Genomic DNA, 15530 nt, shown 5'->3' with positions numbered 1-15530 from the left:
CAGTTATTTGATCTCTACAGTTTTTGTGTCATGCATCTAGCAACCAGCACTTTATTCATTAAGCTAATGCAATCTAACACATATTTTACACTTACAGAGGAGCCAGACATCACTCTTGATATTATTGCCCAAGATCTGTCGTCCTGCCGTGCAGGTTCAACTATTAAAATTCCTGCTATTATCAAAGGACGTCCTGTGCCTAAAGTGACTTGGGAGTTTGAAGGAGAGGCGATAAAGGACATGAAGGTAAAATAAATTATCTATATATATAAATATATATAAATTCAGCACTTTAGAAAAAATGAATGACCTACAATGAATGACCTACAATTTGTAGTTGTAGAAGAAATACAAATAGATAATGTACAGTACTGAAGAAATTGATAGACTCAATACCATGGTGCCTAAAAGTTTAAATAGAAAGGAATAGTAGATTTTTACTGTGTAGTAAATTACATCACACACACATTAATAGATTTAAATATAAATAAGTGAGTGTAGTTGCCATGGCACCAAAGGCCTATAAGCACCTCCACTGTTTGTTTTCAAACACACTTTCCTTTGAGAAAGGTATGTTAAACATACCGAAATATGGGAAGTTATTCATGGATCAATTTTTTTTTTTTCATTCCAGGATGGTGTTCATAATGTCCCTGCAGATGCACAGGTATTATAGCAATCAAATAACTCAAATTTAATACAGTTTCTTAACTTCAGTTAATCAACTGGAACAAATACGTTTTGTTTTATAGATTGAATCCTAGAGTAAACGATATAGCAATATATTTTAAACCTTTCTTTTTCAGATTGAAGGTACTAATAACACATCAACAGTGACCATTCCTGAGGCAAAACGAAGCCATTCTGGCAGATACACTATCACTGCCAAAAATAAGGCTGGACAAAAGATAGTGAATGTCAGAGTCTGTGTCCTTGGTAAGACTGCAATTTACCATTGATATCTAATCTAAACCATGCTTCTTTTTACAAGGATTACTAAACTAGAAAGTTATTTGTTTACAGATGCACCAGGACCACCTAAAGATCTTAAAGTGGGCGATATCACCAGGAGCACGTGCAGACTTACATGGAAACTCCCTGATAATGATGGTGGAGACAGAATTAAGAGCTATTTCATTGAAAAGAAAACTGTTGAAGGAAAGGCCTGGACTAAAGTAAATGCATCGTGTGGAAGCAATTCCTTCACTGTGCCTGATCTTATTGAAGGTCAAGAGTACTTTTTCCGTGTCCGAGCAGAAAATCGTTTTGGCACAGGTCCACCTGTAACAACCATTCAGAGGACCAGGGCTAGGGATCCAATTCGTAAGTGCTTTGTTTTTTTTTTTTTTTTAAAGTATGTGTATTCATATTTGCACCACACATAATGGATGGATGCCTTATTTTTGTATTTATTTTTTCAGATCCTCCCGAACCTCCAACAAGACTCAAGATTAATCTTATAACTAAAAACACTGTCACTCTGACATGGAAAGCACCAAGGAATGATGGAGGGGCCCCTGTTACACACTACATTGTGGAACGTCTCAGTTGGGATTCAACTGAACAAGAGAAGGAGACCTGGAAACAGTGTAACAGGCGTGATGTTGAAGAAACCACTTTCAAAGTTGAAGACCTTAAAGAAGGCGGAGAATACGAATTCCGTGTTAAGGCTGTAAACGAGGCTGGTACAAGCAGACCATCTTCTACAGTTGGGCCTATCATAGTTAAAGATCAGACGTGTAAGTACAAAATCTAAAATATAGATACTATATAGATATATAATGATTATGGTTTCTGATAGTAACATTTAATTGAAAGCAGAATAGATTACTGTATTTTTACTTTTCAATTTAGGTGCACCAGAAATTGATCTTAAAGAATTTATGGAAGCTGAGCAAGGAACAGATATTAAAATAGTTGCCAAGATTAAGGGATGTCCATTCCCAACAATAACCTGGCACAAAGCTCCACCCCACAAGGCTGACGACAAGACTGAAGTGCAGTATGATGAGCATGTCAACAAAATTGTGAGCGAAGAAAGTTGCACATTGCTAATCCAGCAGTCCAACAGGAAGGATACTGCTCTGTATACAATAACAGCTACCAATAACCTTGGGACTGCCTTAAAAGAAATGAGACTTAATGTTCTTGGTAAATATATATATTTTAATGAATTACACTTATGTATGTATTTATTTATTTTAGCAACATTCTCTGCAAATCTTTTATACATTGCTTCTTATTATCTTCTTCTATTAGGGCGCCCTGGTCCACCAGTTGGACCCATTAGGTTTGAAGAAATTACTGCTGAGACGATGACTCTGGCCTGGCTCCCTCCAAAAGATGATGGTGGTTCAAAGATTAAAAACTATGTGATAGAGAAACGTGAGGCAAATAGAAAAACCTGGGTGCATGTTACAAATGAAGCTACAGAGTGCTTATACACTGTACCAAAGCTGTTGGAAGGTCATGATTATGTGTTCCGCATCATGGCCCAAAACATATATGGCATTGGGGATCCTCTTGACAGTGAACCTGAAAAAGCCAGAAATCTCTTCAGTAAGTATATACAGTACACATATAATATTTTCCATTTAATAATGATATGAAATATTGTTGCTACTGATTGTACATGTTTGCAATATACCTAACTGAGAATGTCTTTGTTCTACACAGCTGTTCCTGGTCAGTGTGAGAAACCAACTGTTAGCAGTGTGACCATTGACTCCATGACTGTAAGCTGGGAGGAACCGGAATATGATGGTGGCTCCCCAGTTACTGGCTATTGGCTGGAACGCAAGGAGACCACTGGAAAGAGATGGAACAGAGTCAACCGTGACCCTATCAAGATTATGCCTCTTGGTGTATCTCATGTTGTAACTGGTCTAATTGAAGGATCAGAATATCAATTCCGAGTCACACCAATTAATGCTGCTGGTACTGGTCCTACAAGTTTGCCCTCAGATCCAGTATTTGCCAGAGATCCTATTTGTAAGTTTTCTTTTTTGGTTTTACATTGGTATTGTCGTAGTATTTAACATCACATTTAAAATAAATATTATTTTTTTTTTGTTTTAGCTCCACCTGGACCTCCAATTCCCAAAGTGATTGATTATACAAAGTCAACGGTAGAATTGCAATGGGTCCCACCACAAAAGGATGGTGGATCTAAGATTATTGGATACTTTGTTGAATATAAAGAGGAAGGAAAAGAAGAATGGGAAAAAGTAAGTATCAAACATGATCCCTGCTCTCTTGAAATTGTATAATAGATAAAATGTGAACTTACAGTACATGTAAATAATTGTTATTGTTTTGTTTTCCATTTTAGGCCAAAGATAAAGAAGTTAGAGGAACCAAGTTTGTAGTACCAGGGCTCAAAGAAAAATCTCTGTACAGGTTTAGAGTACGAGCAGTAAATGCAGCGGGAGTTGGAGAGCCAGGAGATGTTTCTGATGTAATTGAAGTTAAAGACAGAACAAGTATGTGAAACGAAAATGTGCAATTATTTACCCCCAACATTCTACCATGTTTGTGTCGAATGTCATAAATGTATGTTTGTCTATGTTTTTTAGTTATTCCTGAGGTGGAGTTGGATGCCAGTGTAAAGGAGAGGATTGTTGTTCATGCTGGTGGTGTAATCCGCATACTTGCCTATGTATCAGGGAAGCCAGCTCCCCAGATCACATGGACCAGAGAGGATGGTGCTTTGCCAGAAGAAGCTGCTGTTGAAACCACATCAATCAGCTCTGCTCTTGTGATTAAGAGATGCAAGAGAAAACACCAAGGCGTATACACTCTATCTGCCAAGAATGAAGGAGGTGAAAGAAAGAAGACCATTTTTGTTGATGTGTTAGGTAAGAAATGGGAATTATTCTTGTTTAGTGTTTTCCGTAAAAAAACAACTAAGAAAATGAAAAACACATTATTTTTATTTAAATTATAGATGTTCCTGGCCCAGTTGGCAAACCCTTCCAAAGTGAGAACCTTACCAGTGACTCATGCAATTTAACTTGGTATTCTCCTGATGATGACGGTGGATCTGCAGTTTCCAACTATATTATTGAGAAGCGGGAAGCAGATCGCAAAGGCTGGACAGCAGTGTCATACACAGTTACCAGGCAAAATGCAGTTGTCCAGGGCCTGATTGAAGGAAAAACATATTTCTTCAGAATTGCAGCTGAGAATGTGATTGGTATGGGACCATTTGTTGAGACACAAGAGGAGCTTCTGGTCAAGGAACCTATTTGTAAGTATGGTGACTAAAAAATCTCAGGAAGTGGCTAAAGCTATATTTAAACATTGTGTAGTATCTAAGTCTAAACTTATATCTTATACGTTTTAAAAAGTTTTAAAAAGAAAGCATTTTATCAACATATGTAATTCTATTTTGTCCTAAAATGAGAAAAAAAGAATAATTATAGAAATGTAACTCTGATCATTATTCATAGACATTACAATTTAATTCATTGTTCTTTCTAGCTGTACCTGAGCGACCTGAAGATCTTGAAGTTACAGCTGTCACCAAGAACTCAGTTAGCCTCACTTGGAGGCCACCAAAGTATAATGGTGGGTCTGACATTACCATGTATGTTCTTGAGAGCCGTCTTATTGGCAAAGACAAGTTCAACAGAGTCACAAAGGAAAAACTGATGGACAGGAAATACACCGTTGAAGGATTGAAAGAAGGTGACACATTTGAATATCGTGTAAGTGCTGTAAACATCATTGGTCAAGGCAAGCCTTCGTTCTGCACCAAACCAATCACATGCAAGGATCAACTTGGTAAGAATTAAATTTATCAGGTGTTTTCTAAGTGTTAGCCAAAAAGCATGATAACAATATTTACTTGTTTTATGTTTATTTTTCAGCACCACCAACTATAGAGCTTGACTTCCGTGACAAGTTTATAATACGTGTTGGTGAATCCTTCAGCCTTCCCGGGCGCTACACTGGAAAGCCGGCACCAAAAGTTATTTGGTCAAAGGATGACACTGAGGTTAAAGAAGATAACCACATAAAGATAAAGACCACTCCTACTACACTGTGTCTTGGTATAATGAAGTGTAAACGAGAACACAGTGGCCGATACTGTGTACTTGTAGAAAACAGTACTGGGTCACGTAAAGGCATTTGCAGTGTAATTGTTGTTGGTGAGTTAAGTAATTTTCATTTAGATATTTTTTTAATATATTGTTATAGAAATTCATTAAAGACAGTAACATTCCTTTTTTCTTTTTCTTTTTGATAAAGATCGTCCTCAGCCTCCAGAGGGCCCTGTCACCTTTGAAGAAGTTCATAGAGATCATATGGTTATTTCATGGAATCCTCCGCTTGATAATGGTGGCAGCGAAATTACAAACTATATTATTGAGAAGAGAGATACAAACAGGGATCTTTGGATGCCTGTCACTTCTGCATCTACAAAGACAACATGTAAAGTGCCCAAACTAATAGAAGGAAGAGAATATATCATGAGGATCTGTGCTGAAAATGCATATGGCATCAGTGACCCACTTGACTCTGAGGAAATGAGGGCTAAGGATCTCTTCAGTACGTAGCAGTAATTTTTAAATATATATATATATATTACTTCTGTGCATTCAAATACTTGCATTCAAATCCTTTTTTTTCTAACAGGAGTTCCTGAGGCACCTGAACAGCCAGTTGTTAAGGAGGTAAACAAAGATTCTGCACTGGTGTCATGGAACAGACCACGTGATGGTGGAAAGCCCATTATCAACTATCATCTTGAAAAGAAGGAGACTATGTCTACTCGTTGGGCTCGTGCTTCAAGGGAACTTATTTATCCAGATACACAGTATAGAGTGCCTGACCTCCTGGAGGGCTGTGAATATGAATTCCGAGTTATGGCAGAGAATGAAGTTGGTATTGGTGATCCAAGTCCTCCATCCAAACCTGTCTTTGCTAAAGATCCAATTGGTATGTTAAAAAAGATTAACTGTTACTTTAGTTTCATACTAATATCTAATTCTGAATGTGTTTTTGTTTAATAAAATGTTTGTTTGATTATAGTTAAACCAGGCCCACCTGTCAACCCAGAAGCTGTAGACAAAACTAAGAACTCAGTAGATCTTTCCTGGCACCCCCCCCGCCACGATGGCAAGGGCAAGATCTTTGGCTATCTGATTGAGTATCAAAAGCCTGGAGAAGAGGAGTGGAAGAAGGCGAATCAAACTCCTGATTCATGTACTGACACAAAATTTAAAGTGACAGACCTCACCGATGGCGAGATTTACAGATTCAGGATTATGACTGTAAATGCAGCTGGTGAATCTGACCCGGCTTATATCCGTGAACCAGTTCAAGCAAAGGATAGACTTGGTAACTATAATATGTAATCTGTGGTGCTGATATTTAACGTATTTAATGTACGAGCAGCTTTAGTAAAACATTTTTTTAAATATATATATATGTATATATTTTCTTTTTTAGAAACTCCTGAGCTGTTGCTTGATGCTAACATGGCCCGTGAACACCTTGCCAGGGTAGGAACCACCATTACACTTAGTGCTGGAATCAAGGGAATGCCTTTCCCCAAGGTCACATGGAAGAAAAATGACAAAGAAGTTCCCAGCAAAGCTGATATTGAGGTGACACCTGTGGGAAGCAAACTTGAAATCCGCAACTGTGTTCGTCCTGATGGAGGATCATTTTCTCTGACAGTGGAAAATGAAGCTGGATCAAAGACTGTTGCAGTCAATGTGATAGTATTAGGTGTGTTATTTTTATCTCTGAAAAAAAATATGGTATTTAGGACTAGTCTTTTATTCTGAGATGTAGGTTGCATTTTTCAATTTCTGTTTTGTTTTTCATCCCTTCAGATAAACCTGGTCCGCCAAGGAATCTAAACGTCTCTGAAATTAGATTTGATTCATGCTACCTTACCTGGAAGGAGCCAGAGGACAATGGTGGAGCTGTTATTTCTAACTATGTAGTGGAGAAACGAGACGTAGCAGCTGCCCAATGGATTCCAATGTGCTCCTCGTCTAAGAAGCACAGTATAATGGCTAAATATTTGATGGAAGGCAATCAGTATCTCTTCCGTGTTGCAGCTGAAAACCAGTTTGGAAGAAGTGAATTTGTTGAAACTGCCAAGCCCATTAAGGCTGTTAATCCATTATGTGAGTATATATTATTTTCAGTTGATTTACCAGAATTGCTCATTTAAATACTTGGTAATGTCTATTTTTTTAATACTAAATACAATTTCTCCTTTTCTATTTTGCAAGTCCCTCCTGGTCCACCAAAGAACTTGCATCATGTAGATGCTGATAAAACTGAAGTCTCCCTTCTGTGGAACTGGCCTGATCGCACCGGAGGCAGTGATATCACTGGATTTTTAGTTGAGTACCAAGAAGAAGGAGCAAAGGACTGGATTACTTTTAAGACTGTCAGCATTCTTGAATGTCTTGTTACTGGACTCGAAGAAGGAAAAACATATAGATTCCGTGTGAAAGCAGAGAATGCTGTTGGTCTTAGCAGTCCTGATACAACATTGCCAGTCCTGTGCCAAGAAAAACTTGGTAAGAAATTGTAATTTTGTTTTTACTGTAAAGTGTGTCTATAACATTTTAGTAAATTAAGAATTAATAGTAATTATTCTTAATGTAATTTCTGTTTTTATTTGCAGTGCCACCAACTATTGAAGTTGATGTGAAACTCATTGAAGGGCTTATTGTAAAGGCTGGAAGTAAAATCAAACTTCCTGCAATAATAAGAGGCATCCCTGTTCCTACTGCTAAGTGGGTTGTGGATGGCAGTGAAATCAAAACTGAAGGCAATTACTCAATTGATACTGATAACTTTTCAACAGTTCTTAACATTAAAGATTGCACAAGAAAAGACACTGGTGAATATTTGCTCACAGTGGCTAACCCTGCTGGCAGTAAGACAGTTGCCTTGCATCTAACTGTCCTTGATGTTCCCAGTCCTCCAGTTGGCCCCATTAACATCCTTGAGATAACACCTGATCATATGGTTATAAACTGGCGCCCTCCAAAGGATGATGGTGGAAGTCCAGTAATGAATTACATTGTTGAAAAGAGAGAATCCAAGAAGGAAACATGGGGAGTAGTGAGTTCTGGAAGTACAAGCACAAAAGTTAAGATTCCGCGTCTTCAGAAGGGCTGTGAATATATTATGCGTGTCCGTGCTGAGAACAAGATTGGTATTGGTGAACCACTTGAGTCTCAACCAACTGTTGCCAAACATATGTTTGATCCTCCAGCACCGCCTGGTAAGCCAGTGGCTTCTGACATTACAGAAAATGCTGTAACAGTCAGTTGGACCATGCCAAAATCAGATGGCGGTAGCCCAATCAGTGGCTATATTGTGGAACGCAGAGAAATATCTGGGAAATGGATACGTGTAAATAAGACACCAGTTCTGGATCTCAGATACAGAGCTCATGGACTTTTTGAGGGCAATACATATGAATTTAGAATATTTGCTGAAAACATTGCTGGTATAAGTAAACCTTCTCCAGTCTCGGACCCAGTTAGAGCATCTCGTCCTATTACACCACCTGGGCCTCCAGTCAATCTTAAACTTAAAGACTGGAGCAAACAATCAGCAGATTTGGTCTGGACAAAGCCTAATAGAGATGGAGGAAGTCCTATCTTGGGATATATTATTGAGTGCCAGAAATCAACCAGTGTTCAGTGGGATAGAATTAACAAAGATGACCTGATAAAGCAGTGTGCATTTAGGGTACCAGGACTCATTGAAGGCACAGAATATAGATTCCGTGTTAGAGCTGCTAATGTTTATGGAGAAGGAGAACCAAGAGAACTTCCAGAATCTGTTATTGCAAAGGACATCCTCCAGCCTCCAGAGATCAACCTTGATGTCATTTGCCGTGACTCAATGACTTTCAGGGTGGGACAGACGATTGCAGTTACAGCTCGTGTAAAGGGCAGACCAGATCCAGATATTACTTGGTCTAAGGATGCCAGAGTTTTGACAAGTGACAAGCGCACTGAAATTAATAATGACTATCCTTTGGTTGAGTTAACAGTAAAGGAAGCTACCAGAGCAGACCATGGTAAATATTCAATTGTTGCTAAAAACAGCAGTGGTCAGGCACAAGCAGCAGTTGTAGTAAATGTTCTTGACAGACCTGGACCATGTCAGAATTTGAAGACATCATATGTAACCAGAGAGTCTTGTGTAGTGTCTTGGGAAAATCCAGAAGATCATGGAGGCACAGAGATTACAAACTATATTGTGGAATGCCGTGAACCTAGCCAAAGAGGATGGTCAATGATCTCTTCAGATGTTACCAGACGCCTGATCAAAGCCCCACTTTTGGAACACCATGAATATTTCTTCCGTGTGTGTGCTGAAAACAAGGTTGGTATTGGCCCAACCACTGAGACCAAGACACCAATTCTGGCTATTGATCCTGTTGAGAAACCAGGTGATCCAGAAAATCTGCATATTGCTGATACTGGAAAAACATTTGTTCTTCTTAAATGGAGAAAACCAGATTATGATGGTGGTAGTCCCAACCTGTCCTACCATGTAGAAAGGAAGCCCAAAGATGCTGAAGAATGGGAAAGAGTTCACAAAGGAAGCATCAAGGAGACACATTTCATGGTTGACAGATGTATTGAAAATCAAACTTACCAGTTTAGAGTGCAGACAAAGAATGAGGGAGGAGAAAGCAACTGGGTTAGCACAGGTGAAATCGTAGTTAAACAGGAGTTACAGAAACCGGTTCTAGACCTGAAGCTGACTGGTCTGTTGGTTGTGAAGGCAGGCGATTCCATACGAATTGAAGCTGCTCTCAGAGGAAAACCTCAACCTGAAGTCACATGGGTAAAGGACAAGGATGTTGCTGACATAAGCAAAAATCCTAGACTTCAAATTGAAACTGCTTCTGAATATTCTAAATTTCTTATGACCAAATCCAGACGAAGTGACAGTGGGAAATATATAATAACTGCAACGAACCCTGCTGGCAGCTTCACAGCTTATGCCACTGTAAATGTCCTTGATAAACCAGGGCCCATCAGAGATTTGAAGATCACTGGAATTTCAAGTGACAGATGTAATGTTATGTGGGATCCTCCTGAGGATGATGGTGGCTGTGAAATTCAGAACTACATTTTGGAAAAATGTGAGAGCAAGAGAATGGTATGGTCTACTTATTCAGCTTCTGTTATGACTAACTATGCTCATGTCACTCATCTTGTGGAAGGAAATGAGTATATCTTCAGGGTGCGAGCTGAAAACAAAATGGGCACTGGTCCACCAATGGAGAGCAAGCCAATTGTTGCCAAGACACAATTTAATAAGCCTGGCCAGCCAGATCCTCCAGAGGTCACAAAGATTAGCAAGGATGAAATGACAGTCGTATGGACTCCACCTGAAAATGATGGTGGCAAATCCATTACAGGATACATTCTAGAAAGAAAGGAGAAACGAGCAATTAGATGGGTGCCAGTTACCAAAAGTCCAATTCCAGAGAGACGTATGAAAGTTACTAATTTGATCCCAGGTCATGAATATCAGTTCCGTGTGAAAGCTGAAAATGAAGTTGGCTTAGGAGAACCAAGTATACCATCAAGATCTGTGGCTGCAAAAGACCCAATAGGTACGTATCTATTTTGATATGTTTCAAAACTAAACAGATAATGTTTCCTAAAAGGTATTTGCTAATCTGTTTAATTCCTTTTCAGAACCTCCTGGTCCTCCCAGTGGGTTGAAGGTGGTTGACAGCACAAAGACTTCCATCACACTTGGATGGGTTAAACCAATATATGACGGTGGTGCTCCTATTATTGGATATGTGGTTGAAATAAGACCTAAGGGATCAAGTGCTAAACCAGATGAGGGTTGGAAGAGGTGCAATGTAGCTGCACAACTTATCCTGACTGAATTTACTGTCACCAGCCTTGATGAGAAACAGGAGTATGAATTCCGAGTTTCTGCAATGAATCAGGTTGGCTTAGGCCGTCCTGCAGACTTGAAAGAAGCAGTGTCACCAAGAGAGATACTTGGTAAATTAAGTTACCCTTTCAATTGCTACAGATTTCAACTGTTTAAAATACATTTCCTGAAATATTAAAACATGTTTATATTTTACAGAGGCACCTGAAATTGACTTGGATGCAAGTCTCAGGAAGGATCTTACAGTTAGAGCCGGATGTCCTATCAGACTGTTTGCCACAATTAGAGGAAGGCCTGCACCAAAAGTGTCCTGGAGGAGGATGGGTGTTGACAATGTTGTCAGAAAGGGTCACGTGGATCTGATTGACACAATGACTTTCCTTGTTATCCCTGAAAGTACACGTGAGGATTCAGGAAAATATTCCCTGACGCTGACTAGCCCAGCTGGAGAGAAAGCGGTCTTTGTTAATGTTAAAGTTCTTGGTATGTATGATGTGTGCGTGTGTGTGTATATATATATATATATTACAATAGATACAAGTAACCCTCTTTCTAGCCAGTGAACTGTCAGAAAGATTTTTAAGAATAAACTTCTCATTCACAAGTCCTTCAGTTTGAGTGCTTTGCTACATAATGCAGTTTTGTAACTAATTTTATATTTAAATGATGTCTACACTCATTCAATCCTGGCATGCACTCAAGTGTATTAAAATGGTGCTGCAGGAAATTAATTACGGTATGCTACGAGGGGCAAGCCAGAGGAGTGCGATTAATTGACAACCCTATACTTTTGGTTTATTATTTTATGTCTACAGTGTCTTTGTCCTAAAACTCTTCTATACTTAACTGACCCTATTTGCTTATTCAACAGACACTCCTGGGCCTGTAGCAGATTTGGGTGTTGCTGATATTACAAAGATGTCATGCCAACTGTCTTGGTCACCTCCTGAAAACGATGGTGGAAGTTCAGTGACACACTATATCCTTGAAAAGCGTGAGGCTGACAGGAAGACTTGGGCCACTGTTATTGCCGACCTGAAGAAGACCAGCTTCAGTGTGGCAAATCTGGTGCCAGGCAATGAATACTATTTCAGAGTCACAGCTGTCAATGAGTATGGCTCTGGTGTTCCTAAAGACACAGGAAGTGCTATCCTTGCAACAAATCCTATCAGTAAGTTTATTTTATTTGCCTTAAATCTAAAATTAAAAATATTATTATATTCATTACTGAGTATTTGCAAATTCCTAATATATACTTGTTTACTACTAAAGGTGAACCTGACCCACCAAAGAAAGTTGATGTCATGGATATTACAAAGAACAGTGCAACTGTGGCCTGGGAGCCCCCACTGCGGGATGGAGGTGCTAAAATTGACGGGTATATAATTGACTACATAGAAGATGGTCAACCAGATGAACACTGGACACCATACTCTGTTGTGAAAGATCTGAGCATTGTTGTTGTTGGACTGAAAGAGGGCAAAAAATATAAATTCAGAGTGGCAGCAAGAAACCCTGTTGGTAGCAGTCTGCCACGAGAAGTAGAAGGAGTGTTTGAAATCAAGGAACAACTCAGTAAGTCTCTCTTTCTCTGTCCCTGTCCGTTCCTCTCATGCTCTTTTTCTGTTTTACTTATGTTTATCTTCTTTTTTCAGTGGCACCTAAGATTATTATGCCTGAGCATGTTTCCACCAAAGCTGGACAGAAACTCAGAGTTGAAGCTCATGTAGCTGGAAAGCCTGTACCATTCTGCAAGTGGAAGAAGGGAGATGATGATGTGGTCCCATCTAGTCGTCTGGCAGTGCATAAGGCTCAGAATACTTGCGTACTTATTATCAAGGATGTCTCAAGGACAGATAGCGGTTACTACAGTCTTTCTGCCGAAAACAGCTCTGGCACTGTTTCTCAAATCCTAAGAGTAGTGATTATGGGTAAGTTTTTTGTTTTTGTAATAATAATAATAATAATAATAATAATAATAATAATAATAATAATGATAATAGTAATAATAACCATAATAATAATGTGCTATAATTGCTTTGCATTACAGATATCCCTGGCCCTCCAGAGCCACCATTTACAATCAGTGACATTGATGCTGATGCATGCTCTCTGTCTTGGCACATACCACGTGAAAATGGTGGAAGCAACATTACAAACTATGTGATTGAGAAGTGTGATGTAAGCAGAGGTGACTGGGTCACTGTAGTTTCATCTGTTACAAAGACAAACTGCAGAATTGGAAAACTCATCCCTAATAAGGAGTACATCTTCCGTGTTCGTTCTGAAAACCGATTTGGCATTTCAGATCCCATTCAATCTGATAGAATGATTGCAAAATTCCCATTTGGTAAGTTCTTAATACATATTTATTCTTGGTTCTCTTTCAAAAATAATAAAGACCCATCCTTACACTAATTGATTTTTATATTCCCTACAGAGGTACCCAGTGAACCAAAGAATGCCCGCATCAACAAGGTCAATAAAGACTGCATCTTCGTGGCCTGGGACAGACCAGAAAGTGATGGTGGCAGCCCAATTACTGGTTACTACATTGAGCGTAAAGAAAGGAACAGCCTTCTCTGGGTTAAGGCCAATGACACAGTTGTTCGTAGTGTTGAATACCCATGTGCTGGTCTTATTGAAGGCCTTGAGTATACATTCAGAATATCTGCCCTTAACCGAGCTGGTTCCAGTAAACCAAGCAAACCAACCGAGTTTGTCACTGCAAGAACACCAGTTGGTATGTGCTTGTTTGTACTACTTTTCGTATATTCCACTTGATACATGTTGGATATGGTGTTAAATCGAAATAAAACAAAACATGTCTTCATTGTTTTGTTGCAGATCCACCAGGCAAACCTGAAATCCTTGATGTAACTAAGAGTACAGTAGCCCTTGTCTGGACCCGACCAAAGCATGATGGTGGTAGTAGAATCATTGGATATTATGTTGAAGCTTGCAAACTCCCTGGTGATAAATGGATACGTTGCAATACAAGCAGTCAAAATGTACCTCGTGAAGAGTATACTGCTTCTGGACTGGAAGAAGGAGCTCAATATCAGTTCAGAATTATAGCCAAGACCACTCTAAATCTCAGCAGACCATCCGAGCTGTCTGACCCAGTTACTATCCAGGCAGAAAATGGTAAGTGTACCTCTATAAGAGCTGTTTTAAAACAATAAACTCCTGCATGCATTTGTAAAAATCATGATTGTTTATGTATTTTGTTCCCACCATTTTCAGTTCCACCAAGGGTTGAATTGGGTGTTTCTATGAAGACTATGATCACTGTAAAGGCTGGAACCAATGTTTGCCTTGAGGCTAATGTCTTCGGAAAGCCCATGCCAAAGATCACTTGGAAGAAGGATGGGGAATTTGTTACAGCTGCTGAAGGCATTAAAATAACCACAAATAGAAACCTTTGCCACTTGGAACTGTTTAGCGTACTTAGAAAAGAGTCTGGAGAATATACCATTTTGGCTGAAAATGCAAGTGGTTCTAAATCAGCCAACATAAAACTGAAAGTACTTGGTAAGTAAATATTGAATTGTGGTTTGTCACACTTATACTTTGCTTGAACAAAAGTTATTGTATTTCTTGCTCTTATTGTATTACTTGTATTGTAACACTTGAAATGTATTTGCTTACGATTGTAAGTCGCCCTGGATAAGGGCGTCTGCTAAGAAATAAATAATAATAAAATAATAATAAATAGTGAAACAATACTCATAACTTTAGTTTTATATATACAGTAAAAAAATGTTAAAAAGTAAATTAATTGTGTATGTATTCTTCTTTTAGACAAACCTGGTCCTCCAGCTTCTGTCAAAATAAGCAACGTCTACTCAGATCGTGTCAACCTTTCTTGGGAACCACCACTTGCAGATGGCGGATCTGAAATTACTAACTACATTGTTGATAAACGTGAGACAAGTAGACCTAACTGGGCTCAAGTCACAGCCAATGTTCAGATTACGAGCAGTTCTGCTGAGAAACTCATTGAGGGACATGAATACCAGTTCCGTATCAGTGCTGAAAACAAGTATGGTGTTGGTGACCCGATCTTGACCAATTCTGTGTTTGCTAAGAATCCATTTGGTAAGATAGCATTGTTTTTATTTTATTTTATATCAAAACTAATTTTTTACATTTAACTATTTGGATATTAAAATATGTCTAATTTGTTTTCTCACAGACGTTCCTGGCCCTTGTGAGCCTCCAGTTATTACTAATATCACAAAAGATAATATGACTGTCAGCTGGAAAACACCTGCAAATGATGGTGGATCAACTATCCTTGGATATATTCTGGAGAAGCGTGAAACAAAGGCTGTTAACTGGGATAAAGTTAACAGAAAGCCAGTGATTGAAAGAACAGTCAAAGCAACAGGACTTCAGGAAGGTGCTGAATATGAGTACAGAGTCATTGCAATGAACAAGGCTGGACTAGGGAAACCTAGTGATGTATCTAGGGGAGCCACTGCTTTTGATCCTCAGTGTAAGTATTCTGGTCTATAGGTTTGCTAATTTAACACAATGGGTAATTTTACTAAGGTTTTGCTCAGGGTAAAGTTTTTCCAATAGAATAAAACACTTCCCAAACCAGTAAG

General features: G+C 38.8%; 1 protein-coding gene across 1 annotated transcript in view; it reads left to right on the top strand.

Moving 5' to 3' along the window:
- The window catches only part of LOC117973129 (titin-like), a 165968-nt gene that overhangs the window by 101485 nt on the left and 48953 nt on the right, over nt 1-15530 (top strand). Inside the window, 32 exon segments of the mRNA XM_059031325.1 lie at nt 98-246; nt 635-667; nt 807-936; nt 1024-1323; nt 1422-1739; nt 1855-2151; nt 2260-2559; nt 2677-2991; nt 3079-3227; nt 3332-3482; nt 3576-3857; nt 3947-4249; nt 4483-4785; nt 4872-5153; nt 5254-5553; nt 5641-5943; nt 6037-6345; nt 6457-6738; nt 6846-7145; nt 7254-7547; nt 7655-10621; nt 10707-11027; nt 11116-11400; nt 11789-12088; nt 12190-12492; nt 12573-12848; nt 12968-13267; nt 13358-13660; nt 13765-14064; nt 14164-14451; nt 14722-15018; nt 15116-15418. Coding sequence (XP_058887308.1) covers nt 98-246; nt 635-667; nt 807-936; nt 1024-1323; nt 1422-1739; nt 1855-2151; nt 2260-2559; nt 2677-2991; nt 3079-3227; nt 3332-3482; nt 3576-3857; nt 3947-4249; nt 4483-4785; nt 4872-5153; nt 5254-5553; nt 5641-5943; nt 6037-6345; nt 6457-6738; nt 6846-7145; nt 7254-7547; nt 7655-10621; nt 10707-11027; nt 11116-11400; nt 11789-12088; nt 12190-12492; nt 12573-12848; nt 12968-13267; nt 13358-13660; nt 13765-14064; nt 14164-14451; nt 14722-15018; nt 15116-15418 — 11343 coding nt within the window.

Source organism: Acipenser ruthenus, chromosome 10 (assembly GCF_902713425.1).
Source record: "Acipenser ruthenus chromosome 10, fAciRut3.2 maternal haplotype, whole genome shotgun sequence".
In the NCBI taxonomy this organism is placed as follows: domain Eukaryota; kingdom Metazoa; phylum Chordata; class Actinopteri; order Acipenseriformes; family Acipenseridae; genus Acipenser; species Acipenser ruthenus.
Note: the sequence above shows the minus strand (reverse complement) of the source record. Positions and strands in the feature narration are given on the sequence as shown.